Here is a 26,883-nt window from a genome sequence, read left to right as displayed (position 1 = left end):
AAAAGCTAGAAATAGAAGTACCATACGATCCAGCAATCCCACTCCTTGGAATATATCCTAGAGAAATAAGAGCAGTCACACGAATAGATATATGCACACCCATGTTTACTGCAGCACTGTTCATGATAGCAAAAAGATGGAAACAACCTAGGTGCCTATCAACGGACAAATGGTTAAACAAATTATGGTACATTCACATGATGGAATACTACGCAACAATAAAGAACAACGATGAATCCATGAAACATGTTATAACATAGATGAATCTGGAGGTCATTATGCTGAGTGAATTTAGTCAGTCACAGTGTATAAGACCACTATTATAAGAACTCAAGAAAAGGTTTAAACACAGAAGAAAACACTCTTTGATGGTTACGAGTGTGAGGAGGAAGGGAGAGGGTTATTCACCAACTAGATAGTAGAAGGGAATTGTCTTAGGTGAAGGGAAGGACAGCACACACTACCGGGGAAGTCAGCACCACTGGACTAAACCAAAGCTAAGAAGTTTCCTGAATGCAACGAAACACTTCGAGGACAGAGTAGCAGGGGTGGTGGTCTGGGGACTATAGTTTCAGGGGACATCTAGGTCAACTGGCATAACAAAGTTCATTAAGAAATGTTCTGCATCCCACATTGGTGAGTGGAGTCTGGGGTCTTAAAAGCTAGTGAGCGGCCATCTAAGATGCATCAATTTGTCCCAACCCACCTGGAGTAAAGGAGAATGAAGAACACCATAGACGCAAGGAAAGTATTAGCCTAAGAGTCAGAAAGGGCCACATAAACCAGAGACTTCATCAGTCTGAGACAAGAAGAAGTAGATGGTGCCTGGCTACCACCAATGACCACCCTGACAGGGAACACAACGGAGAGTCCCTGATAGAGCAGGAGAAAAGTGGGGTGCAGAACTCAAATTCTAGTAAAAAGACCAGACTTAATGGTTTGATTGAGACTGGAGGGATCCTGGAAGACATGGCCCCCAGACTCTGTTAGCCCAAAACTAAAACCATTCCCAAGGCCAACTGTTCAGACAAAGATTAGACTGGGCTATGGGACATAAAAAGATACTCGTGAAGAGTGTGCTTCTTAGCTCAAGTAGATATATAAGACTAAATGGGCAGCTTCTATCCAGAAGTGAGATGAGAAGGCAGAGAGGGTCAGGAGCTGGTTGAATGGACAGGAGAAATCCGGGGTGGAAAGGAAGAGTGTGCTGTCACAGTACAGGGAGAGCAACTAGGGTCACATAACAATGTATGTATAAATTTTTGTATGAGAGACTAACTTGAATTGTAAACATTCACTTAAAGTACAACAATAAAAAAAAAAAGAGCACACACACTGTGTGACCTATCACAGATACATATTTAACATCTGAAAATAAAAAGGTAAGTTTGAGTCTATTGTTCCAAAGAGAAATTTAGAAAAGAGCACAGACTAGCAAGGGAGAAATGAATGACAAAATTGAAAAGGACACATTCTCATCTGGCTAATCCCTTTGGAACTAAGATTGCCTTTAACACTTTTAATTTGATTTCTAATACATAAATTGTGCATAACTAGTGATAATTAGACTGCACTACACAACAAGAGATCTGTTGTTGGGAATGATTACCACGAGGCCTTTCAAGGGACTCTGTCATCAAGGAGTGTTTCATCATGTTCACCTGGTTCTTCTTGCCAGAGCTGGAAAGTGCACCCATGTGCACAAGGAAACATTTTCCAACAGAGACTGAATCCAATTAGTTCAGAATGGATTGTTCGGGTAGGTAGAAAGCAAGTACTATAATCTGAGTTTCAATAAATCATAGTACAAGACCAGAAACAGTATTTGAAAAAGATGATTTCTTTATAAGTACACAATGCAATTTCTAACTGTGTCTATGAAAACAGAAGTGATGCTGGTGGGAAGCCCAGAGCTGTGGGAGAGCACCCAGAGACTGTGCAGACGTGTCTCATGTGTTCCCATCATTATCATGGCTCTCCATTCTAGGCAAAGCTTTGTCCATTGTCTACAGGAAGCCACGCCTGCCCTGAGAAACATTCTCCTCTGTTAGACCAAGGTCTCAGTTATCTGTACAACTCATTAGGTCTTTAAACAAGCTGGGCCTCAGAACTTTTATCTTTGCTTATATCATTGCACTCCTGTGAAATCCTCCGTGTGTATGTTTTGTCTGTGTATGGTGACCATAAACCCGCATGCGGAGCACTTTCACCTTCTTTTTCTATATCTTAGGTAGCACTTAGCACAGTGCTTTTAATCCCTAATGAAACACAAAAACCAAACCCGTTGCCATCAAGTTGATTACAACTCATGGTGACCCCACGTGTCACAGAGTAGAACTGCTCCACAGTAGATTGCCAGGACTTTCTTCCACAGTGCTGCCAGATAGGTTCCAGCCACCAACCTTTAATTTTAGTACATGAGTGTAAAACGTTTATCCCCAGGGACCTTCAGTCCCTAACAGGACATCACTGATATCTGATTTATTGATAAGCACTATTGTTTGATGTGAGGATGCTCTTCATATTAGTGAATTGGACAAAGCTTTGGAACTAGCAGCAGGTTGAATGAGCTGACATCCTGCTCTGCCTGACAGCATTTTAAATGCTGAAACAAAGCCACTGCTCCACCATCACCGTCAGAGAATGGATGCAGCAAGCCCGTGACGGGAGGGTGCTGCAGTCCAGCATATGCTGTTTAACTGGCACTCTGGACAGGCCTAAACCTAAAAGACAAGCCCCTGAACAGCACAACTCAGACAAATAAACATTAGCTGTGGAAGCCCAACAGACCAAAAGGGTTAGGCAATGCTCAACTCCATTTTTATTTTAACAGAAGAATAAAAAAAAATTCACCTCTTCAAAGCATTTTCTGGAAGTCAGCGACTCACCAAAGCCCACCAGTGGTAGATGCCTCTGGCTCATGGCTGCCCTGACAACTCCCGCCAGCACTCAGAGATGACAGTTTACAATGACTGTGTTCTCTATTTATTGTAGAAGGGATGCTGCTGTGATTGCTCCTGCTGTGCAGATTTGAACGGGAAACACTTTCAGGATTAACTGCTGCATTGGAGGGAATGGGAGCTGACATGACTCCCTGAGAAGCAGAAAGGACAGGAGGAACAGCTCTCGAGAGAGAAGGGTTGAGTTGGGCATACAGAGGAAATGGTCCCAGACCTGGTTCTTAAGTCTTAAGTTCCTCAGTCAAGACATCTACCACACAGTCTTGCTGCTCCTGTACAGGGAGCACCAGGCAGCCATCTTACTCCACTTTGAAATAACGCTTGCAAGAGTCCTCAGACTTCCGGGTGACACAAAAGTTTACGTGTACTTTAAAAGGGTGGGAGTAACTGAAAACATCCTTGCCTTCAAAGTCCCAAAGGAACTGTTGGACAAACACAGAATCAAGTCTTCAATAAAGATTTGCCAACATAAATCACGGTTCTGTTCAAGAAAGACAAACGTAGGAATAGGCCCCGGCTACCCTTTTAGTTCAGAGGTGAAGTCACTCCTGAGGTTCACCGTTCAGTCGGGGATTGGACAGCCCCAATTAAAACAAAAGGGGACTAATGGGGCACAGCAGTCCAGGGACAAGGACTAGAAGGCGGGAGGGGACAGGAAAGATGGTGATAGGGAACCCAAGGTTGAGAAGGGACGGTGTTGATATGTCATGGGGTTGTTAACCACTGTCATAGGGCAATATGTGTACTGACTGTTTAATGAGAAACTATTTGTTCTGTAAACCTTCATCAAAAGTACAAAAAAAAAAAAAGAATTATCTATGTGAGATCAACTTGACAACAGCAACTCGAAAGGTTTGATGGGAAGCCTAGGGGACAGTGAGTTGAAGATAATGGTGATGGAATAATTGGGAAGAGGATAGTGAGAACAGCAGCACAACGGGAAGAATGTAATTGATGTCACTGAATTGTACTTGTAGAAATTTTTGAAATGGTGTATCTTTAGCTATGTATATTTTCACCAAAAAAAAAAAAGGCCCTCCAAGGTTGAGAAGACAGAGTGTTGACATGTCGTGGGGTTGTTAACCAATGTCGTAAAACAATATGTGTACTGGCTGTTTAATGAGAAACTATTTGTTTTGTAAACCTTCATCTAAAGTAAAATAAGGATAATTAAAAAAAAAAAGAGAGATGTTGTACACATTACTGCAGGGAGGATGCTGGTCCCATTTTACATATAGAATGAATTATATCTAAAAATACAGTTGCAACTCACCCCAATCTAGTTAATATTTTTAAACTTTGCTTAATGTTGAAATCAACTCAAGCCTTTTTTGACTGTTTATTATTGGAAGAAAAGCCTGGCAATATACTTCCAAAAACTCAGCCAATAAAAACCTATGGATTTCAACAGTCCAATCCCATTGCGCATGGGGTCACCACGAGTTGGGGGCCAACTCGATGACAGCTAACCACAACAACAACATTACGTATATTGCACCGTTTAAAGTCATTTTGGATTGGCACAGTGGCTGCAACCATGGGCTCAAACATCGCAATGATTGTGAGGATGGCACAGGACCAGGCAGCACTTTGTCCTGTCGTACGTAAGGTGGCTGTGAGTGGGAGCTGACTCCACAGCACCTAAGAACAACAACAAAGTCATTTTGGTGATTCAAATTTGAAAAAGAAAATCTTCTCGTTATTAACAGAGGGACAGTGGGTATGTATATAATTCTAATGCAAGATACAAAGCAAAAAAAAAAAAAAAAAAAGAAACACAGAAGTAGGAGACACATGCCCCACAGATACTGAGGGAGACCTGATTTCCTTTATTTTAATCAAAGACGTGTAGTGGCTAAAGCCTGCAGCTAAAATGAAACATCTTCGTCATAATGACAAAACAAAACAAGTATTTGTCTCTATTAATCCTCCCCAAGTCACTCTAACTCTGTTCATTTAGATTTCAACATCTTGATAAACGTTTTACTACTCCGTCAGGGGTCTGTACTGAACAGGTCCCACGTAACTTTGGTCTACTAATAAAGCTCACTCTAGAACAATGTTACAACTCTATGTTTTGTAATATTGCTACTGAAACTCTTCAATGTTAGGCCAGTTACTACCAAAACTCCTTAGTGCTAGGCAAGTATTATGGCACTTTGGCATATGAATGGCCAGATTACATTTTTGTTTTTTTTTTTTTACAACTTCTCCATCATGTTTTTAACTAACAGCTTAACTGCAATAAAATTCACATACCATAAAGTTCATGCTTTTCAAATACACAATTCCGTGGTTTTTAGTCATTCAGAGTTGTTCATACTTCACCACTATCAAAGTCCAGAAATTTTTCATCACTCCAAAAAGAAACCTACATCTGTTAGAAGTTACTTCCCATTCTCACTCTGTTTTGTGGTTTTGCAGAGTTTAAGTTTTACACTTCTTCTGTTAAGTGTATCCCTAAGTATGTTATTCTTTTTGATGTTATTGTAAACAGAACTAATTTCCTTTTATTGGGAATTAATCTCCTTTCAGACTGTTCATTGCCAGTGTATAGAAATACAAATGATTTTTGTACATTGATCTTGTATCCTGCAACCTTGCTGAACTTGTTTATTAGTTCTAATGTTTTCTAGTGGATTCCTTAGGATTTTCTATATACAAGATTGTGTCATCTACTAGAGTATGGAAGAAGTTTTACTTCCTCCTTTCCAGTCTGGATGCCTTTTATTTCTCTCTTGTCTAACTGCTCTGTCTAGAAGTTCCACTACAATGTTGAATAGCAGTGCTGAAAGTAGGTATCGTTGCCTTATTCCTTATCTCAGGGGGAAAGTATCCAGACTTTCACCTTTGAGTATGATGTCAGCTATGAGTTTTTTCTTAGATGCCCATTATAAAGCTGAGGAAGTTCCCTTCTATTCCTACTTGGTTGAGTGTTTTATCATGAAAGGTTGTTGCATTCTGTCAAATGCTTTTTCTGTGTCTATTGGGATGATCATGTGGTTTTTGTTCTTTTTCTATTAATATGGCATGTTACACTGATTGTTCTTGCATGTCAAACCAACTCTTCTTTTCTAGGATAAATCCTCCTTGGTCATGGTGTATAATACTTTTTATATACTGCTGGATTCGGTTTACTAGTATTTTGTTGAGGATTTTTGCATCTATATTCATAAGGGACATCAGTTTGTAGGTTTCTTGTGATATCTTTGTATAGTTTTGTTATCAGGTATTTATTTGGGGGGATAATTATTTAAGCAGACATCATAATTTGCCAACTCTTTTTACATCTGTCAGTTTTTTTAAATGTTGCAATGTATCTATTTCTTTTCCCCCCTTAAGGTCTAATACTGTGTGGTCTATGCTGGATATATAGCTATATATATATATATATATGTCCACACAAATAGGCACATAATAGATTAATGAAATGGGTAAAACAGTGGAACAATGGAACACTGTCCTATGACCACGATGTCTTCCCATAACCACTCACAGGCAAGGACTTTACTCTCTCCCTAACCCCACCACTTTCTGACTACTAAATCTTAAACGCCCAATTCACATATTACCTTCTCCTTGAACCTTCTCATAAAGGACCTTTCCTCCAAACTTCTATATGATTGTTTGATCAACTCAGTAGTGCACATATATACAGGTTTTTGCTACAGATTTTTGTGTTTGTCTTTTTTTCTAAGGAACTTCTGACTCTGTTTTTTTACTTCTTTTATTTCAGCCATGGCACCTAATAAGCACATTACTCTTAGTTAACACTCCATATATGTTAATTTTAAAATAATTTTATTAATTCATCCTTGACGCAATACTCAGGAACTCCATGAGCTATATGTAATTATCATATTTATGATGCCACTGTATTTAACTTCATCAAGCATTTTAAAAAGCCAACTCTATATTTCAAGCATTTCTACCTATCAACAATTATATAAACTGATTCAAAGTATAAAATTTATTTTTTTAATTGAAAGCATATTGCATTATTTTACCATATGGTATAATGAGAATTGGAGCCCTGGTGGTGCAGTGGTTAAGAACTCGACTGCTAACCAAAAGATGAGCAGTTCGAATCTACTAGCCGCTCCTTGGAAACCCTATGGGGCAGTTCTATGAATCTGGGGAAAAAAACAAATTACATAACAGGTAGTTACTTTAAGAAAAATTGCAAAGTAAAATTATGCTGTTTTCCCTTTCAAGTGACTTGCTTTTCCAAGAATAAATATAAGTACCTGGTGTAAGCAGGATGACTGAGGTGACAATTAAGGAGCAGATTACCAGAATAACAAGCAAAGCGATTGCTATTCCTTTCCAATTCCTTTGTGGAGGATTACTCCCCACCAGCTCCTAAAAACAGAAACAAAAAAGAGAGCCCTTGTGAGTGAAATAAGGAAATAAAACCTGCAAAATAAATACTTTTCATTGAAATCAAGACCCAAAATACAAAACGATGAATGAAGTATATTCTCATCCTTGAAGCTAGTATTAGCTCCTTTCTCTGCCCTTCCAAGCTTCACTGCCCAGAGCTTCAGGCTGCCTCTGCCCTATTCCATGGCAAGACCTCTCCTCAAGAAAGAATCTGGTACTATGTTTACAGTTTGTGTTCGAGTCTAATGACTGTCCTCCTGATAAAGCAAGCTCTACGGTATAGGGTAATCTCTGTGCTTTCTCTTCATTATAGCCCACCTATTAATGCCCAGCCAATCGAAACCCAAATATGTTAAATTACCCAGCCTCTACTGCCTTGCATCTTTCTCCTTCATTGCATCTACACTGTAAACCTCTATTTCAGGCTACGAAATTCAGATGTTTATGCAGCACCTACTATATGCTGATTTTAACCAGACTTCCGCCACCCACCTCCACCATCTTGAGTCTGTTTTTCCTTCCACAGCTCCCAGACAAGCTTTTAAGATTTCCTGGCCTCTCTTCCTCTCTTCACTAGGTAGCACACTGATGCCTAGTCCAGGTTTCCACATCCTCCAGGGAAACATTTTTGCACCTTTGGGTGGTGGTGGAAATCTGAGGCAATGTAAAGGTTCAATAAATCTAGGAAATTAGTAAGGTCTGTTTGTTGCTGAGACTAACCTTTCAGTTCCCTTCAGATAAGAGTGATTGTATAATTTATAGTCCAAAATAAGATCCTTCAAGAGACACAGGGTTATTATTAGTAATTATACTAAGCCAGAGGAGTCTCTGGAACTCTAGGGAAAATGAGGACAAGTGGTCACACTGCATCATAGCACAGCAAATGGACCACTGTCATGTCTGCCCATACACAGATCTCAGAATACTTTCTCATATACTGTCCACAACTGCAATTCATATTAACTCCAAATCAAAATGAAACAGGATGGAGATGGACTCCCAAAGCAGACCATTGTATATGTAAATACATCTTCTTCCAAGACTGAAAGTTCATTAGAACACATCAAGTTGCTGCCAATCAAAATAAAGACAATATTGACTTAACTTTGGGACAGCAAATAGGTTTTAACATACTTGCCATCCCTAACAACCAATTTTGGCTATCTAGGTAATCAAATTAAGATAATTTCTGAGTGTCATTCTAGTTTTAGCAGGAACCAATTCTATAGTAGTTTAGAAATTTCTGCCAGTTTTAATTTATCTATTAAAGGGTGGATTTTTAGTACTTAAAAAATACATCTAAACATAAGCATGAAGTCATTAAAAAAAAGTTACACTAAGTCAATCTCATTTCTTAGTTGATAGGGTTTTTGCTACACAAGAAAAACACTGAACAACATATGGACAAGTAATAGGATCTAATTTAGGTAATTTTCCTTTCAGCCAGGTTTAAAAAAAAAAAGACATTCTAAGTAAATTTGTGAAGAGCATGAATCTTGAAGTGGTACTAGTCATACAACCAACCTTGTATATACGATCTCTCATACACTTCCGCTTACATTTCTCAAAACACTTTTCAGATTAAATCCCAGGAAAACGCCAGAAACCAAAAAGTTAATACTTAAGATTAAATCTTTATTCAAGAGTCAGAATGATAAAATTAATGTTATTGTCTTCAACAGTTCAAATAGTTAATGTCTTTTTAATTTTATTTCTAATAAGAATTAAGCTAGAATTCTAAATTCTGTTTTAAGCATGTCTGTTATATAATAAGGCAGTTCTGGGTGGCACAAACAGTTAAGTGCTTGGCTATTAACCAAAAGGTTGGCAGTTCAAATATACCCAGATACACCTTGAAAGAAAGGCCTGGTGATCTGTTTCTGAGAGATCACCGCCTTGAAAACCCTAAGGAACACGGTTCTACTCTGCAACACACTGGGTAGTCATGAGTTGGAATCAACTAATAGCAACTGGTTTAGGTTATTATTATTATTATTATATAAGAGATGCACTGATCACAGTTTATACATAAAATAACATAGGATTTTTACTTTGTATAACTTTCTTATGCAGCCAGTAGTGTAACTGATTTACTTGCAAAACTGCATTTGAATGAATGCTGCCAAGACAGAGGCCCTGTGTATTACTCTCTGGCCCAAACATACCCACAATAAAATGTGCAAATCTAGGCTGGATATTTTGAGAGATAACATACAGAGTGTGTCTAGTAAGATGACCAGGTGACTAAGACCTTTGTAAAACACATGTCAGATGAAGTAAAGTTGAAGGCAATGTTCAGCCTCAAAAACCAAATACATAGAGTCTTCATGTATTTGAAGAACTATCACGTGGAACAAGGAGAAAAGATATTCCGTATAGCTCCAGAAGGCAGAGTTAGAAGCACAAGGGAATTTCTCAGAGGCAGAATCGTGTATCAATGAAACTTAAAAATTTCTGACCATTCTTTTTGGTGGCTTACATGTTGCTGTGATGCTGGAAGCTATGCTACCTGTATTTCAACTGCCAACAGAGTCATCTATGGTGGACAGGTTTCAACGGAGCTTCCAGACTAAGACAGACTAGGAAGAAAGGCCTAGAGATCTACTTCCAAAAATCAGCCATGAAAACCCTATGGGTCACAACAGAACATTGTCACAGATAGTGCTGGAAGATGGGTCCCCTATGTTGGAAGGCACTCATAATACACTGTGGTGCCAACAATGGACTCGAGCATACCAACGATTGTGAAGATAGTGCAGGACCAGGCAGTGTTTTGTTCTGCTGTACGCTGAGTCACCAAGAGATGGCGCTGACTGGAGGGCAAGTAACAACCACAAATTCTTGCCTAATACAGAATGGGCTGCTTCACCAGGACATGGGTAGGTTGATGAACATCCATCAGGGATACAAGAGTGTCAGTCCTTCAGGGAGGATGGGGGACGTAGATAATTTAAACATGTCTTAACACACTGTAAGTTCTATGGGAACATACAGGATGGAAAAGAAAGATGAAACAGTCAAGAAATGGGTACTGAAGGTGGAAAAATGATAGGGACAATTCGAGAGAGGGGACAAAAACTGTGCTCCCTGTGTGCCCACTGGACTTAGAAAAGACTCTGCACAGAGGACAGTTCAGTTCATATTCTTGAATGAAAGGGCGCACCGTAAGATAACCAAGAAGGCTTCTGATAGTACATCCCACTTAAGTGATTCTGGCTCACTTTCACCATTTTTAAGTACATAAGATTCTGACTGCCTTCCAGGCAGCATTCTTGCATGAAAACGGCAGGGTAATTTCATCCACAGCAAAGTAGACATTCTTTATTACATTCCATTTTCATTTGCCAAATTTCATTTTTCAGGGTACAGGTAATGTTTTTACTACACTAACAGTATTGTAACAACAACAATGGGGAGCACACTAAAGAGGAAAAAATCATGAACAGAGCTCCTAGCACAGTGATATTTGAAGGAGGCACAGCTGGGAGGAAGCCTGATGGGCTGACATTGAAGAAAACGCCAAGTCTGAGGTACAGCGCATGCTTTGGGAGTGGAGGGAGCAAGAAGGCCAGTGGGTGAGAGTGGCATGAGCAAGGGGACAGGGCAGACAGAAGGAGGCCAGGGCAGGAGTGGAAGGCCAGGCAACGCAGAGCCTCTGGCTTTACTCTTAGTGAATGGGTGTTTGAGCACAGCAGGGAGTCAGTCCCACAAGAGAAAGCCCAGCAGGGAGCTGCTGCTGGAGAACAAACCATTGGGATCAGGATGGGAACATGAGCCATCAGCACAGAGGTGGGGGGTGATGGTGGTTCATCCCAGGTGGTACCGCTCTAGGTGGTGAGAAGTGGTTGAATTCTGTATATGTCACAGGAAAAAAAGAAACATCAACAGCACTATCCTAAACAGTTATACAGGCCCAGGTGTCAGGCCACATTTCTGTGTCCCTTTTGCATTTGCAGCCCTTTCTGAGGCTGCTGGAGCCCTGGTGACACAGTGGTTAAAAGCTCAACTGCTAGCCACAAGGTCAGCATTTTGAATCCACCAGCCACTCCTTGGAAACCCTATGGGGCACTTCTACTCTGTCCTATAGCGTTGCTATGAGTTGGAATCGACTCGATGGCAACCAGGTTTGGTTTTGGTTTATGAGGCTGCTGGCTCTCTTCCAACAGAAAATCCTGTTGGACATTGCCACACAGCAAGTCTATCCTCCTCCTTCATCCTACCTCTAAGCTAAGGCTAAGTTCTTTCCTACTCTGCAACACCCTGCTGATCCTGGGGCAAGTCACTCACTCCCATTCCCCATGGCTTTGTATATACTATTTGTTGCCTCTACCTTCATTTCACTAGGCAAACCTTTCTTATTCTTTAGTTGTCAACTAATATTGCCTGTGGTATGTTAGAAAGCCTTACCTGAGTTCCACAGGCAATGTTCAATATATTTTTATCAGAGCACTTGTAAACACTTTTCCCTAACATTACTGCAGTATTCAGTCATCTATGTGCACATGTATGTATCACCAGACAGCAAGCTGCTTGAGGACAGTTACACTGCTGTACTCCCAATGCCTGGTACACGACTTGGGACACCACAGTGCCTAGGGATGGTGTGTCGAATGAATCAGTGAATGCATGCATACCTCTAAAGAAGTAACTTTGTTATTTGTTGACATGTCTAACAGAAAATCAATTGTTGGTTGATGCAGAAAACAGAGGGTTAATACAAGCCTAGTAGCATGAATGATGCAGTAAGTAGCAATGGCAATGGGTACCAAAAGATGTAATGCTCTAAATGGGCAGCCCCTGTTCGGAGGTGAGACGAGAAGGCAGAGAGGGTCAGGAGCTGGCTGAATGGACACAGGAAATCAGGAGTGGAAAGGAGGAGTGTGCTGTCACAGTACAGGGAGAGCAATTAGGGTCACATAACAGTGCATGTATAAATTTTTGTATGAGAGACTAATTTGAATTGTAAACTTTCACTTAAAGTACAAGAATAAAATAAAATAAAAAGATGTAATGCAAACTGCTGTGACATAATTGTTGGACATACTTACATTTAATTCAGGAAAAAAGAAAAACAGTGAACTAAAAACAAACTAAACCTTTTCCTAGGTTGGTTTAATTATAAAATGCGTCTGTATAGAATGTTTTCTTAGTGATTTGTGATTATAGCTTGATATTTTATGTGCCAATTTTACACCTGAAATGTAAGAAACACAGATTAAAATAATAATTCAAAGACAGCACAAAGTTCTGTGAACTGATTCAAGAATAAACTCCACTGCATACTGGTTTTCCACAGCTACAGCAAATAACCCATGCATTTACAACAGGTGTTCCTACAAAGTAATGCATTTCTGCCCTCTCCTCTCCATGCTAAACATCTGCCACATCTCAGTTCAGCCTGAGCTTCATATCTCTCTTCACATCCTTGCTACCTTTACCATACCTCCAGCCTTATGATGAGGACCACAGACTCAGATGAAAACTCTGAGGTGGAGACGATTTTTAAAAACAAAGAAACTGATGATTGCAAGGGCAGAAAAAAAGAGGACAGGAGACAAAAATAGCCTATTGCTTAGGTGACATAAGGATTAAATGCAAATGTATTTGAAAGTACATGATAATTTATAAAGAGTTACAGAAACATACAATATTACTTTACAATTTGTTATTGTCACCACCAAATAATATGCTTCAGTGAAATCTGATTACACTGTATGGAAAGAACACAGAACTTCATTCAATTTCCTACACATTATAATGAAAGGCAAGGATACAGGGCTATCACGTTTCTCCTGTTTTCTTGTTTCATTCTAAACTCTAGTGAAGGGAAATTAGAATTTTCACTTTAGTTGGTTTCCCAAAGTAGGGTGATCCAGGTAACAGCTACATGGTACTTCCTCAAAGAGCAAAGAAGTCCTGGAACGTTCTAGGTACACATAGCATAGCATGCTTGTTCTATGCAGTGTAAGTAGAGCCGCAGACAGCTAAAAGGTCAGGAGGATTAATATACTGCAAAAGTGAGATTAGAAGATGGTTTTCAAAATAAACAGAAGCCTCCCCCTAAAGAAGCACCTCTCTCACCGAGGATCAGGACGTGGGAGTCGGCAAACCCAGTCACAATCAGTGGACTAGAGAGACAGCAGGAACTGCATGACAGCAAATGTCTTGGTCTTGCCAGCCAGGACGGGGACAGCTGGTAATTTCACATTTTATTTCCATTGTCTAAAGACAGAAGGGTCAACCAAATGGTCTGCTCACTGGGGAAGGAGGAAGTAACAAATTAGTTTTTCCACAATAATCTTTGAACTAATCAATCTTCTTTTCTATGAGGCAGCTTTCTGAAATATATTAAGACAAGAAGACAGTTTCTAGCTGCTTTTCAACGAGACAGCTGGATCCAAGCTTAGGTCACTAATAGTTAAAAAAAAAAAAAAAAAAAAAAAATCCAGAGCATATGTGTGAATTAGCACGAGCTGGGCTTAAGAATTTAGGTTGGCAGTGAAAACACAAACAAGCTTTGTCTGAGAGATCAAACCCTAACTCACTGATCAATAAAGTGTTGCATACACTTAACACAGAAGACATTTTCCACATCCTGAAAATTTTCCCTCACCCCTGGACTGTCTCTTTGCTTTTTCTAAGTGGTCTGGGGTGCTTTTGCTAGTTGTAACTGTGAGGAATAGATGAGGAATAAGGCTGCAAGATCCTAAATAAAACTGATTTCATGTGAATGACTCCGTTATTGACTTTATAGGGGCTGGTGTCAGCTGAGTAGCCATCTCTGATGTTTGTCCATCCAAAGTTATGTGAATGGAATGGGCAGAATCTTACTCTTCCAAAAACTCTTCTGGTGATTCCACTAGTTAGAAATTAATTATAGCCCTACTGTTGAGGACTGAGAGTTAACGACTAATTACCAATATCTTAGTGAAAGCAGAGGGGTTGATACTCCCCGGTACTATCAGACACATGCGCTAAGATGATCCTCTTCTCCTTGGCACTTTCCACCACATTTCTCCATGTTTATACTGGATGTCCCACTACCGAGGTTCTTCCGTGGGTCGCCACGGCCCGTTCTATATTTGCCGTATGGACTGACCTGGGATCCACTCTACTTCTTTTCATATGACTTTTGAAACTTCTGAAGTGGACTACTTTACATAACATAACTTTAAATTACTGCCTGAGGGCGTAACACTTTGAAATCATATCCACCAACTTTATTAAGTCAGCTTTCAACTCTACCTACAGTTCAGCAAAATTGTATTTGGAAAGTGAGCCTCTGATCCATCAATGTTTTTAGAAAAAAAAAGTTAATTACTGACTCTATATCTAGCTTTTAAAATGTCTTCATCATTATGTTTTAACTGCAAATTAAAAAAAAAAAAAAAAAAAGAGCCAGCAGAGAGACGGGGACCTCATACCACTAAGAAAGCAACACCTTGGAGCAGACTGCATCCTTTGGACCCAAGGTTCCTGCTCGGAGAAGCTCCCAGACCACTGGAAGATTGATGACAAGGACCTTCCTCCAGCACTGACAGAGAGAGAAAGCCTTCCCCTGGAGTTGGCACCCTGAATTTGGACTTCTAGCCTAGAGGCTGTGAGAGAATAAACATCTGTTTGTTAAAGTCAAAAAAAAAAAAAAAAAAAAAGAGTTTAAATTATTTTAGCCTCTTCAGTTTAATTGACTGTGTATGATAGCTTTTTTTAACAAATTAATTGAAAATGTAAGCTATTCTTAACCACAGAGCTCAATCTACCTTGGATCTATTTTGATACAATATGTTGAAGATATTGTCTTATTCTGCAAATCACTAAAAGCATCAGCGCTGTGACCTGATCACAGCCACAGAAAAATTTCACAGTATATCATGCCTAAGAGAAACCCCTTCAAAAGAAAATATGCCTTGGAGTTAGTTGCAGAATTTAAAACTGAGCATTTGTACCTTCCACATTGCTGTGTATGACAACAATGTCTTGAAAACACCTTCACGTGACAGGGTCTTTGCTTGTGTTCTCTGAAGACCGCAGGCAATTTTGAGATGAATTTTCTACTTTGGGCAGGTTTATGGCACACTCAATTTGTCACTTGCTAATGTCAAAAATGCCCACAGCCTCTCAATAAATATTAAGTAACTAACAAACAAATCTCCAAGGTAACAACCACTAGCAAGTTAATTACAGAGCGTAAAATAATTTGAGTCCAATTTTCTAAAACGGCTTTCTACCTTGATGTTTTCCAAATCTTGCCCAGGTCAAAATGATCTCAACTTTACTTTTCTACCTGTGGGCCCCCAGGAGCCATTTTTATATTCTGTGAGCCCTCTCCTCTCCTCCCTGAACCCTAGAGCCCTCAGGTTGATCCCAACTCATAGTGACCCTAAAGGACAGAGTAGAACTGTCCCATAGGGTTTCTAAGGCTGTAATCTTTACAGAAGCAGACTGCCACATCTTTCTCCCGTGGAGCAGCTGGTGGGCTTGAACCACTGACCTTTCACTTAGCAGTCGAGCGCTCGACAACTGTGCCGCCAGGGCTCTCTCTCTCTCCTCCTCAGCCACAGGTAATTGACCCAACTGGGTTAGAAGTGCGCTCCTGGGATTTTAGGTTTGGGATTAAAAGACCTCAAGTTATTCTTGGCTGTTGTCTTGAACCAAGAGAATGAAAGGTGAATGAGGGGAGATTAACTGTCTACCACTTCCATATAGCATACAGATTCAGAATTAAAAAGCATGCTACGGAGTGAGAGGAATGAAATAGAGAGGCAGAAAAAGCAAAGAGACAGTGAGTCCCTACTGGGTTCCCATTTCTTAATTTAATCATCCTCCTGAGGTCTGGATGAATTATTTCCTTCTGATTTAATAAGATACTTCCAATGTCTTTATGAACTTTTTTATTTCCCATTTTACTTAAACTAGTTCAAACTGATTTCTGAAACTCAAGACCAAAGAAACTGAATACATAGCACATAAGCATCTCAAGTCCAGCAGACCAGTCTCTGAACCTGGCTACACCGCTAAGAAGTCACTCCACGTTCACTAATGAAGTCACATGCTTCAGTTCTTGTGGCATATTCTTACCAAACCCTCATGAGAAAACCAAGTGAAAAGTGGCTTTCCACAACGCAACCCCTCAATTGGTTTATAATTTTGACATTACTAATTTGCAAATTTGACATGCAACTTTTCCACTAGTCTGGATAGCTATTTTTCTGTGGAAACGCTGAGTAAAATTTGGCAGGTATCCGAACAGACCCTCAAGAGTTTGTGCTTGTCATCATCTATCAGCGTTGTAGTGCAACCCTCTCTGTGCCAGGAGGCGAATTCAGCGGAAGCAAACGGCAGCCCAGACAGTTGGCACAACAGAATGTTGATAAGTGTCTTGAAGAGAAAGAGCTGTTCGTGATAGTCACTATTTTAGAGATTAAGTTACTCACACAGAAAGCTCTAATACTGTTAAACTATAGCTGGCCTAGACTTGAACCTATGCTAACAAGCCGTTTTCTTCATTAAAAATGGTCTAACACTGCATTTTCATACAGTTCAATCTAACAGAAAGACATATAGCATCAGAGAAATTATTAACCACAGGGACACAATTATGTCATCCAGAATGGAGAACTTCAGGGAGACTGGTAAAAAAATGAGAGAAAAGGCAAGAGGGGGGTCTTTAAAAAGGAGAACATCAGAGAATAATAGTTCATTATCAGAGCTACAACAAAACCAACTCTCCTTCAGACACCTGTTTTATATTTTTAATAAGATATTTTAAAAGGGAACATTTTGTCATCTTACCACTTGGGACTTTAGGATTGATTTCATAATTTAATTTTTTAACAAAAGAATTTTTTTCCCAATACACTTAATTAAATATACACACACACATATCTAATACCAACTGGCCCACTGACTGACTCCTTGGATGTAATTACTATCCCAATAATCACATAGAAATATAATTATTTAAGGCTCACTTCTCATAGTAATTAGGCAACTGTTTGCAACTGGGTGCTTTTCAAAGTCAAAATACACAATCTCACTCCATTAAGTATATGGTCTACATAAACATTTCCATGACTGCCAAAGTACCCAGGTTTCAGAATGTCGTACTCTGGTAAACCCCTTCACTGCTCATTCACTCTATCAGCACCTTCTAAACTGGGATGCATAAAATCAACATAGATTTACATTCCCAGATAAAACAAATCTGCATAAAAATTCTTGGACAGAAAGCTAGATGAAATAATAAAAAATAATTTTAAACTTTTTTTAAATAATAAAGAAAATAAAATCTGCTTGAAGGCACTGGAGATCTACCAAGGCAATGAGGACTTCACAGGCCAAAGTCTCAAAGAGAAAGGTAGGGAAGCATGAAGGTATGAGCTTGATGTTTGGTGCTGCTTTAGCCTCTGGGAGCATTTGCTGTTCATTAAGCAGCTGCTAAGAAGCTGACAAGCTGAGCAGAGACTCTGGCAATCTCATGAGACCAAGGAGCTGGAAATCAGCATTCATGGCCCACTGAGGAGCGACTCTGACAAACAGTACAGCTTTCAGCTGGGAACCATGGAAGGCTGCTCCCTAGGAGAAAAAGCCAAGAGGAAATGACCCAGGCTTTGTAAAGACTGAAAAACATTTTTACATTAGCTCAATTCCAGACTAGATTGAGATGATCTGCCCATGTCTCATCTGCCTAACAGAAACTAGAATAAATGTTCTCAACAAGAGCCACAAAAATTTTTCCATTTTTCATAAACAATATTTAGCATTCACTAACAGATTGATGGGGCCCTGGTGGTGCAGTGGTTAAGTGCTCAGGCTGCTAACCAAAAGGTCGGCAGTTTGAATCCACCAGCCGCTCCTTGGAAGCCCTATAGGGCAGTTCTGCTCTGACCTATAGGGTCGCTGTGAGTCGGAATCTACTCGACAGCAACAGGTTTTTTTGGTAACAGACTGCCGGGTATATCAGGAGTGAAGAGCAACTGATTGAATACCAAAAGGACAAACAGACAATAAAAAATGATCTACAGAAAATCTACATACTGCAGTTATCACAGAGACTTTAAAATAACTGCAATTAATATGCTCAAGAAAATAGAGGCTATGACAGAACATTTCAACAGAACACCATTATCTATTTAAAAAAAAAAGAATTGGGAAATCTAGAACAAAAAATTATATAATTTTAAGGACAAATAATAGTCGAAGCACTCTTAAAGAATCAAAACAAATTTGGACAGCTTGCACTACTGATATCAAACTTATTATAAGTCTACTGTAAATAATACAGTGTGGTATTGGCACAAATATAGACAATAAAGCAATGGAAGAGAATAAAATTCAAGAAACAGATCCACATGGATACGGACAATTGGTTAATAGAGGACAAAAGTGCCACTGTAGAAAAGTAGAGAAACATCACCTTTTCACAAATGCTGCCAAGTCACTAGGATGCTTGTGTTGGGGAAAAAAAAAGTTATCTTACTATACACCAAAATGAATTCTGGGTGAATTATAGATTTAAACATGAAAGGTAAAACAATCAAACTTCTAGAAGAAAACTTGGAAGAGTATCTTTCTAACCTTGTTTTGTTTGTTTTAAATAGAAAATAAAAAGAAGTAACCATGAAGGAAACAGTTGATAAACTAGACTATATTAAAATTATGAATTAAGAGAACAAATAGGCAAATTACAGAGTGGGAGGAGATATTCACAGTCCTATGTCCTCCAAAGACTAGCATCCGTAATATGTTGCAATCTCCTGCAAATCATTACGAATATATAAAGAGGACCTACAAATTAATAGGGAAAAGACAAACAACTCAATTAAAAATAGGCACTTCACAAAAATGGATGTTTAAATGGTCAAAAACATAAGAAGGTGCTTAATAACTCATTAGATATGCAGGAAATGACATGCTAGTTAGTATCCACCCAACAGAATGGGTAAATAAAAAAGATTCACATACTTTGTGTTGGCAGGAATGTGAAGCAACTAGAACTCTGATAGACTGCAGGCATAATCACTCTGGAAACTGACAGTATCTACTACAGCTGAAGCAAATACACTATGATGCAGTAATTCTAATTCCAGGTATGTATTAAAGAGAAATGCATTAAAATGTACACGATTATACATAGCAGCATTATTAATTAAGACTTCAATCTGGAATATACCCAAATATCCACCAACAGAATAGATAAATAGTGGCATATTTATTTGATATTACTGTTATAACAAATGGAGCCCTGGTGGTGCAGTGGTTAAGAGCTCGGCTGCTAACCAAAAGGTTGGTTGTTCAAATCCACCAGCCATTCCTTTGAAACCCTATGGAGCAGTTCTACACTCTCCTATAGGGAGAATTAGAATTGACTCGAGGGCAACAGGTTTTGTTTTGTTTTTTTTTTTGGTTATAACAAATTATCAAAAACAGTGACGTAAAGCAACATAAATTTATCATCTTCCAGTTCTGTGACTAACTTATTTCACTCAGCATGTTTTCAAGGTCCATCCATGTCATGGCATGCATTAGGACTTCATTTTTCTTTATGGCTGAGTGTAGATTGTGTATAGACAGATGGAAAGCTAGACAGACAGATAGATAGATACAGATTGTATAGATATACCACATTTTGTTTATCCATTCATCCATTGATGGACATTTGGATTGTTTCCACCTTTTGGCTATTGTGAATAATGTTGCAAGGAACATTGGTGTACACGTGTCTATTTGAATCCCTACTTTCAGTTCTTTTAGGTATATGCCTAGGAGTGAAATTGCTGGGTCATATGGTAGCTCTATGTTTAACTTTTTGAGAAATTGCCATACAGTTTTCCCTAGGGGCTGCACCATTTTATAATCCCATCAGCAACGAATGAAGGTTCCGATTTCTCCTCGTCCTCACTAACATTGTTATTTTACATTTTTCTGATAACACCATCCTTGTAGGGGTGAAGTGGCATCTCATTGTAGTTTTGGTTTGCATTTCCCTAATGACTAATGATTATCTTTTCATGTGCCTATTGTCCCCGTAAGGAGCCCTGGTGGCACAGTGGTTAAAGCACTCAGCTGCTAACCAAAGGTCAGTGGTTCAAACCCACCAGCCGCTCTACAGGAGAAAGATGTTGCAGTCTGCTTCAGTAAAGATTTACAGCCTTGGAAACCTTATGGGACAGTTGTACTCTGTCTTACAGGGTCACTGTGAGTCAGAATCGATTTGACAGCAGTGGCTGTATCGGCCATTTGTTTATCTTCTTTGGTGAAATGTCTATTCAAGTCCTTTGTCAGTATTTTAATTGAGTTGTTTGTCTTTTTGTTGTTGAGCTGTAGAAGTTATTTATATATTCTGGATATTAAATCCTTATTGGACATATGGTTCCCAAATATTTTCTCATGGTTTTGGTGTCATATGTAAGAATCCATTGTTGAAAACTAGGTCCCAAAGCATTTTTCCCTATGTTTTGTTTTAAGAGTTTTATGGTTTTAGTTCTTACATTCAGGTTTTTTATACATTGTGACTTAATTTTTGTATATGGTATGTGGTATGAATCCAACTTCATTCTTTTGCATGTAGCAATCCAGTTGTATCAACATCATATACTGAAGAGACTATTCTTTTCCCATTGGATGGACTTAGCACCCTTGTCAAAACTCAACTGATCATAGATGTATAGATTTATTTCTGGACTCTCAAATCCATTGGTCTATGTGTCTATTATACCAATACTAGATTATTTTGATTAGTGTGGCATTATCGTACATTTTGAGATTGGAAAGTGTGAGTGCTTACTTTGTTCTTCTTTTGTCAAGATTGCTTTGGTTATTCGGGACCCCTTGAAACTCCACATAAATTTGAGGATTGACTTTTCTATTTCTGCAAAGAACGTTGTTGAAATTTTGATAGCAATTGTACTGAATCTACAGATGGCTTTTAACAATATTAAGTCTTCCAATCCATAAACATGGAATGTCTTTCCATTTATTTACGTCTTCTTTAATTTCTTTTACTAATGTTTTCTAGTTTTCAGTGTATAAGTCTTTCATCTCCCTGGTTAAATTTATTCCTGGGTATTTTATTATTTTAGATGCTACTGTAAATGGAATTGTTTTCTTCATTCCCTTTTCAGATTGCTCATTGTTGGTGTATAGAAACCCAACTAATTTATTTGTGTTGATCTTGCACCCTGCAACTTTGCTAAATTCATTTATTAGCTCTAGTAGCTTGACTGGGTGCTTTGGGATTTTCTATATATAGAATCATGTTGCTATGAATAGACATAGTTTTATTCTTCCTTTCCAGTTTTGATAGCTTTTATATCTTTTTCTCGCCTAATTGCTCTGGCTAGCACTTGCATTACAAAGTTGAATAGCAGTGGTAAAAGCAGGCATCTTTGTTTTGTTCCTGATCTTAACGGTAAAGCATTCAGTCTTTCTCCATTGAGTGTGATGTTAGCTTTGAGTTTTGCATAAGTGACCTTTATCATATTGAGGAATTTCCCTTCTATTGCTAGTTTGTTGACTGTTTTTTAATTATGAAAGGGGTGTTGGATTTTGTTAAATGTCTTTCCTACATCAATTTGAAATTTTCATGTGGTTCTTTTCCTTTCCTTTCTTAATGTGGTGTACTGCATAGATTGATTTTCTAATTCTGAACCACCCTTGCATTCCTTGAACAAATCCCACTTGGTCATGGTGTCTAATCCTTTAATACAGTGCTGAATTCGGTTTGCTAGTATTTTGTTCAGAATTTTTGCATCTATATTCATAAGGGATATCAGCCTGTCATTTTCTTTTCTTGTCTTTGGCTTTGGTATCAGGGTGATGCTTGTCTCATAGAGTGAGTCAGGAAGTGTTCTTAACGCTCCTATTTTTTTGGAAGCATTTAAATTTTCTTTAAATCTGTGGTAGAATTCTTCAGTGAAGCCATCTGGACCAAAAAAAAAAATTTTTGTTTTTTTTCGGTAGGGAGTTGGTTACTAATTCGGTCTCTTCACTTGCTGAAGGTCTGTTGAGATATTCTATTTCTTCTTGAGTCAATTTAGGTAGTTTATGTGTTTCTGGGAATTTGTCCATTTCATTTAGGTTATTTAATTTGTTAGTGTACAACTGTTCATAATATTCTTTATGATCCTTTTTCTTTATTTTTTCTAATTCGCATTTTTATCAATGGTATATAAATAATAGTGCACATTACAATCTATGGCATTTCAGATTTAATGAAATATCTTACTTATGAGTTCCTACTATCTTCTAGATACTATATTATGCTAGGTATTAGAGATACTGTAATGAATAAAAACAACACCTGTCATCGAGGAGTGCAAAGTTAGGGAAGGAAATATACCAGGGACACAAATATAATGTGATTAGTAATAAAATTGTACCATGTTGAGTCCACTCTGTAGCAAGAAACTAAACATAGCTGGTATTGTCTGGGAAAACTACCAAGGAAAAGTGATATATGAGTTTTGTTTTGAAGAGTTATTAGCAATTCACCAGGTTAAGAAGACAGGAAAGAGCTGTCTAGAAAAAAATAAGCAGCCAGTACAAAGACAATGCATGAAGGAACAATGTTTCAAAAGTGATGAAATGTTTAATATGTAAGATCATCAAAATTGTGGGAGGAGTAGTGTACCATGAAGGTAAGTCAGGCTAACTTTTTTTAAATAATATTTTATTGTGTTTTCAGTGAAAACACACAGCAAATTAGGTTACCATTTAACAATTTCTGTACAAATTGTTCAGTGACATTGGTTAGATTTTTCACAATGTGTCAACATTCTCATTATTTCTGTTCTGTTTCCATTAATCTAGTTTCCCTGCCCCTTATTACCTTCTCATCTTTGCTTTAGAGTAAAGGCTGACCGTTTGGTATCATATAGATGAATTTCAAAGGAGCACAGTACTCACAGGTGAGACTTTATTTTATGAGCCAATCTGTTATTTAGCTGAAAGGTGACCTCTGGGAGTAGTTTCAGTTCAGATTTAAAGGGTATCTCAGAATGATAGTCTCAGGGGTTCCTCTAGTATCAACCAGTCCAGTAAGTCTGGAGTTTTTAATAATTTGAGTTTTGTTCTACATTTTTCTCCCATTCTATCAGGGCCCATCTATTGTGTTCCTGATCAGAACTGTTGGTAGAGGTAGCTGGGCACCATCTAGTTTTTCTCGTGTGAGGATAGATGAGGCTGTGGTTTGTGTAGGCTATTAGTCCTGTAGACTAGTTTCATCTTTGAGTCTTTGATTTCCTTCCTTCTTTTTTGTTTCAGATGAGGAGAAACCAATAGCTATGTCTTAACTGGCTGCTCACAAGCTTTTAAGACGCCAGACTCTACTCATCAAACTAGGATGTAGAACATAAACTTTATGAACTATATTATGCCAATTGACCAAATTGCCCCACGAGACTATGGTCTTAAGCCTTCAATCCAAGTAAATCAATCCCACAAAGTATTTAGTTATGTTTAAGAAGCATCTGTAACTGTGACCCCTACATGCTTTGTTATATATATGAATACACATGCAGCACACATATACATGTATATACATATGCCTATATACTATACATGCATATGTATACAGACACATATATCTACCTATACACATATATGCATACATACCTACATATGTAACCATACACATTTTTTTCTGGTTCTTGTTGCAAAATTGTATATATTATAGCATTTACCAAAAAGTATCCCTTATTGTTGTATACTTCTTAGTGACATCATTTACCTTGGTCAAGTTGTGCACACTTCACCCACATTTGGTATTACCTTTCCCATCTCCAAAAACAACAAGTGTCTACTATCTAGAGAGTGATTCTCCCTTCTTCTCCGTCCTATCCCTGGTAATCATCAGTGAACACTGGTGTCTATATGCGCACCATTCTTGTCTTTTTATAAAATTGAAGTCATAAAACATTTGTTTTTCGTGATTGACTTATTTCACTCAGCCTAATGTCCTCCAGATTTATACACGTTATAATATGTGTCGAGGATTCATCATCATTCCTTATGGCTGCATAGTATTCTACTGTATGTATGTACCATATTTGGTTTATTCATTCATCGTTGATTGGCATGATCCTTTTTATTTCTGTAAGGTCAGTTGTAATGTCCCCACTTTTCATTTCTGATTTTAGTTATTTGTATCTCTCTCTTTTTTTCTTTGTCAACATAGCTAAAGATGTCAATTTTATCGATCTTTTCAAAGAACCAACTTCTGGTTTTTTTGATTCTCTCTATTTCATTTATTTCTGCTCTGACCTTTGTTATTTCTTTCCTCCTGTAGCTTTGGACTTAGTTTCTTCTTCTTTTTCTAGTTTCTCAAGTTGTGAACTTAAGCTATTGATTTGAGGTCTTTCTTTTTTTTAAAATATAGGCATTCACTATTATGAACTTACTTCTGATCACTGCCTTTGTTGCATCCAGTAAGTTTTGATAAATATGTGATACTTTCATTTTCATTTGATTCTAAGTATTTTCTAATTTCTCTCTTGATTTCTTCCTTGACCCTCTGGTTATTTAATAGTGTTTTATTTAATTTCCTTACATTTCACAAATAAAACTTTAAGTGAAATGGGCCAGACACTAAAGAATAGATAATGAATGATTCTATGTGTATAAAGTTCAAAAACGGGCAAAAATACACTATATGTATAGCTTTAGCACTGAAGTCTATAAAGACAAGCAAAGAAGGAATTTCCATAACAGCCTGGATGTTATACAAGAAAGGAGAGAGCAACTGCCATTGGAAAGGGGAAGTCAAGGTACAGAACTTCTGGGATACCAGTAGTACTCTATTTCTTGACATGGACGGAGGTTACAAGAATATTTTACATTATACTAACATATTAACGTATAGGTTTACATTTTATGTAGTTTTCACATTGTAATAATTCATAATAACAAAGAATGATCCTGTCCATTGAAGACCAACTCTGTACTTGTAAGCACTGGCAATAAGCGGTGAACTAAACAGATGCTTACCCCAAACGTACTGTCCAGTAGGAAAGAAATATGGAGCAAAGTAAATTACAATGAGATGGATGATAAGCACAGGGTAGTATGAGAGTATAATGGTGCGATGGCTGTGCTAATTTTGACTAGGGGGTAGAGGGCAGGCAAAGGCTTACTGAGGAAGTGAAATTTGCATTAAGAGTTGAAAGATAAACAGGGATTAGCTAGGTGAATGGTTGGGGAAGGTTGTCCATGTACAGGAAGCTCAGCGTGGCTGGAATATAGCAACCGGGGTGAAATGTCACAAAATGAAGTTAGAGAGAAAGGAACAGAGTAACCAGGCCCTACCCTGTGGACAACGTAAGGTACTTTGTGTTTGATTCAAAATGCAATGGTAAGTACATAGAAGATTTTGCAACCCACCTATAACAACGTACAGAAGAAGGCAGGTATTACGTTTGTTTATCGGCATCATAAAGGACACGCAGAGGAAGACCAGGAAAGATCACTTCTCCCATTGTGCCTTAAAATGTGTAAAATATCACACCAAAGTGGAATCAAATACCTTAAAAAGGAAAATATTCACAGAGCACCTATAAAAATTATTGGCAGAAAACAAACTTCACAAACCTGACCACAGAATCTCCCATTCCATTGCTTCGTTCTATTGTCTAAATATATTTTCCTTCTATTATTTATTCACTGTGAAAAGCTCTGACATAAATTTCTTTTATGTATCATGGACCATTTACTATAAGTAGAAGGTAGCAACAAATTACAAAATCAATGGTGCCAAGAACTCAGGGTGGTAAAACAGCTCCTAATCACTGCACATTCATATTCAGGAGCGTAACACATGGCCCTAAGATGGTGAGTACAAGTTTTCACTAACACTCAACAGCTGACACATGTCCATCAAGAATCATCAGATGATCCTGTTACATGTACACTCATATTCCTCTCTCACTGGCTTGTTTACTTAATCTTCAGTACTGGTGGGCCCTATCTTGTCACAGGAGTCCCTGGGTGGTACAAACAGTTAACATACTCAGCTACTAACCAAAAGACTGGCTGTTCAAGTCCACCAAGAGGAGGCTTAGAAGAAAGGTCTGACAATCTACTTCAGAAAAATTAGCCATTGAAAACCGTATGGAGCACAGTTCTCTGACACACACGGTTGTTGCTGTTGTTAGGTGTTGTCCAGTTGGTTTTGGCTCACAGTAACCCTACATACAACAGAATGAAACACTGCATGGTCCTGCACCATCCTCATAATCATTGCTATGTTTGAGCCCATTATTGCAGCCACTGTGTCAGTCCATCTCATTGAGGGTCTTCCTTTTTTACTGGCCCTCTACTTCACCAAGCATGATGTCCTCCAGGGACTAGTCCCTCCTTATAACATGTCCAAAGTATGTGAGACATAGTCTCGTCTTCCTCGCTTCTAAGGAGCATTCTGGCTGTACTTCTTCCAAGATAGATTTATTCATTCTTTTGGCAGTCCATAGCATATTCAAGATTCTTTAGTAACACCATAATTCAAGTGCATCAATTCTTCTTCGGCCTTTCTTATTCATTGTCCAGC

General features: G+C 38.4%; 1 protein-coding gene across 2 annotated transcripts in view; it reads right to left on the bottom strand.

The window, feature by feature from the left end:
- DPP6 (dipeptidyl peptidase like 6) overlaps positions 1 to 26,883 on the bottom strand; it is a 1,059,737-nt gene that overhangs the window by 569,661 nt on the left and 463,193 nt on the right. For both annotated transcript variants that reach the window (XM_004372755.2, XM_004372756.2), the window contains exon 2: positions 7,208 to 7,322. In XM_004372755.2, coding sequence (XP_004372812.1) covers positions 7,208 to 7,322 — 115 coding nt within the window. The remainder of the gene's footprint in view (positions 1 to 7,207; positions 7,323 to 26,883) is intronic.

This window comes from Trichechus manatus, unplaced genomic scaffold (assembly GCF_000243295.1).
Source record: "Trichechus manatus latirostris isolate Lorelei unplaced genomic scaffold, TriManLat1.0 scaffold00020, whole genome shotgun sequence".
Taxonomy (NCBI): Eukaryota; Metazoa; Chordata; class Mammalia; order Sirenia; family Trichechidae; genus Trichechus; species Trichechus manatus.
This window is presented reverse-complemented; position numbering and strand designations above follow the sequence as displayed.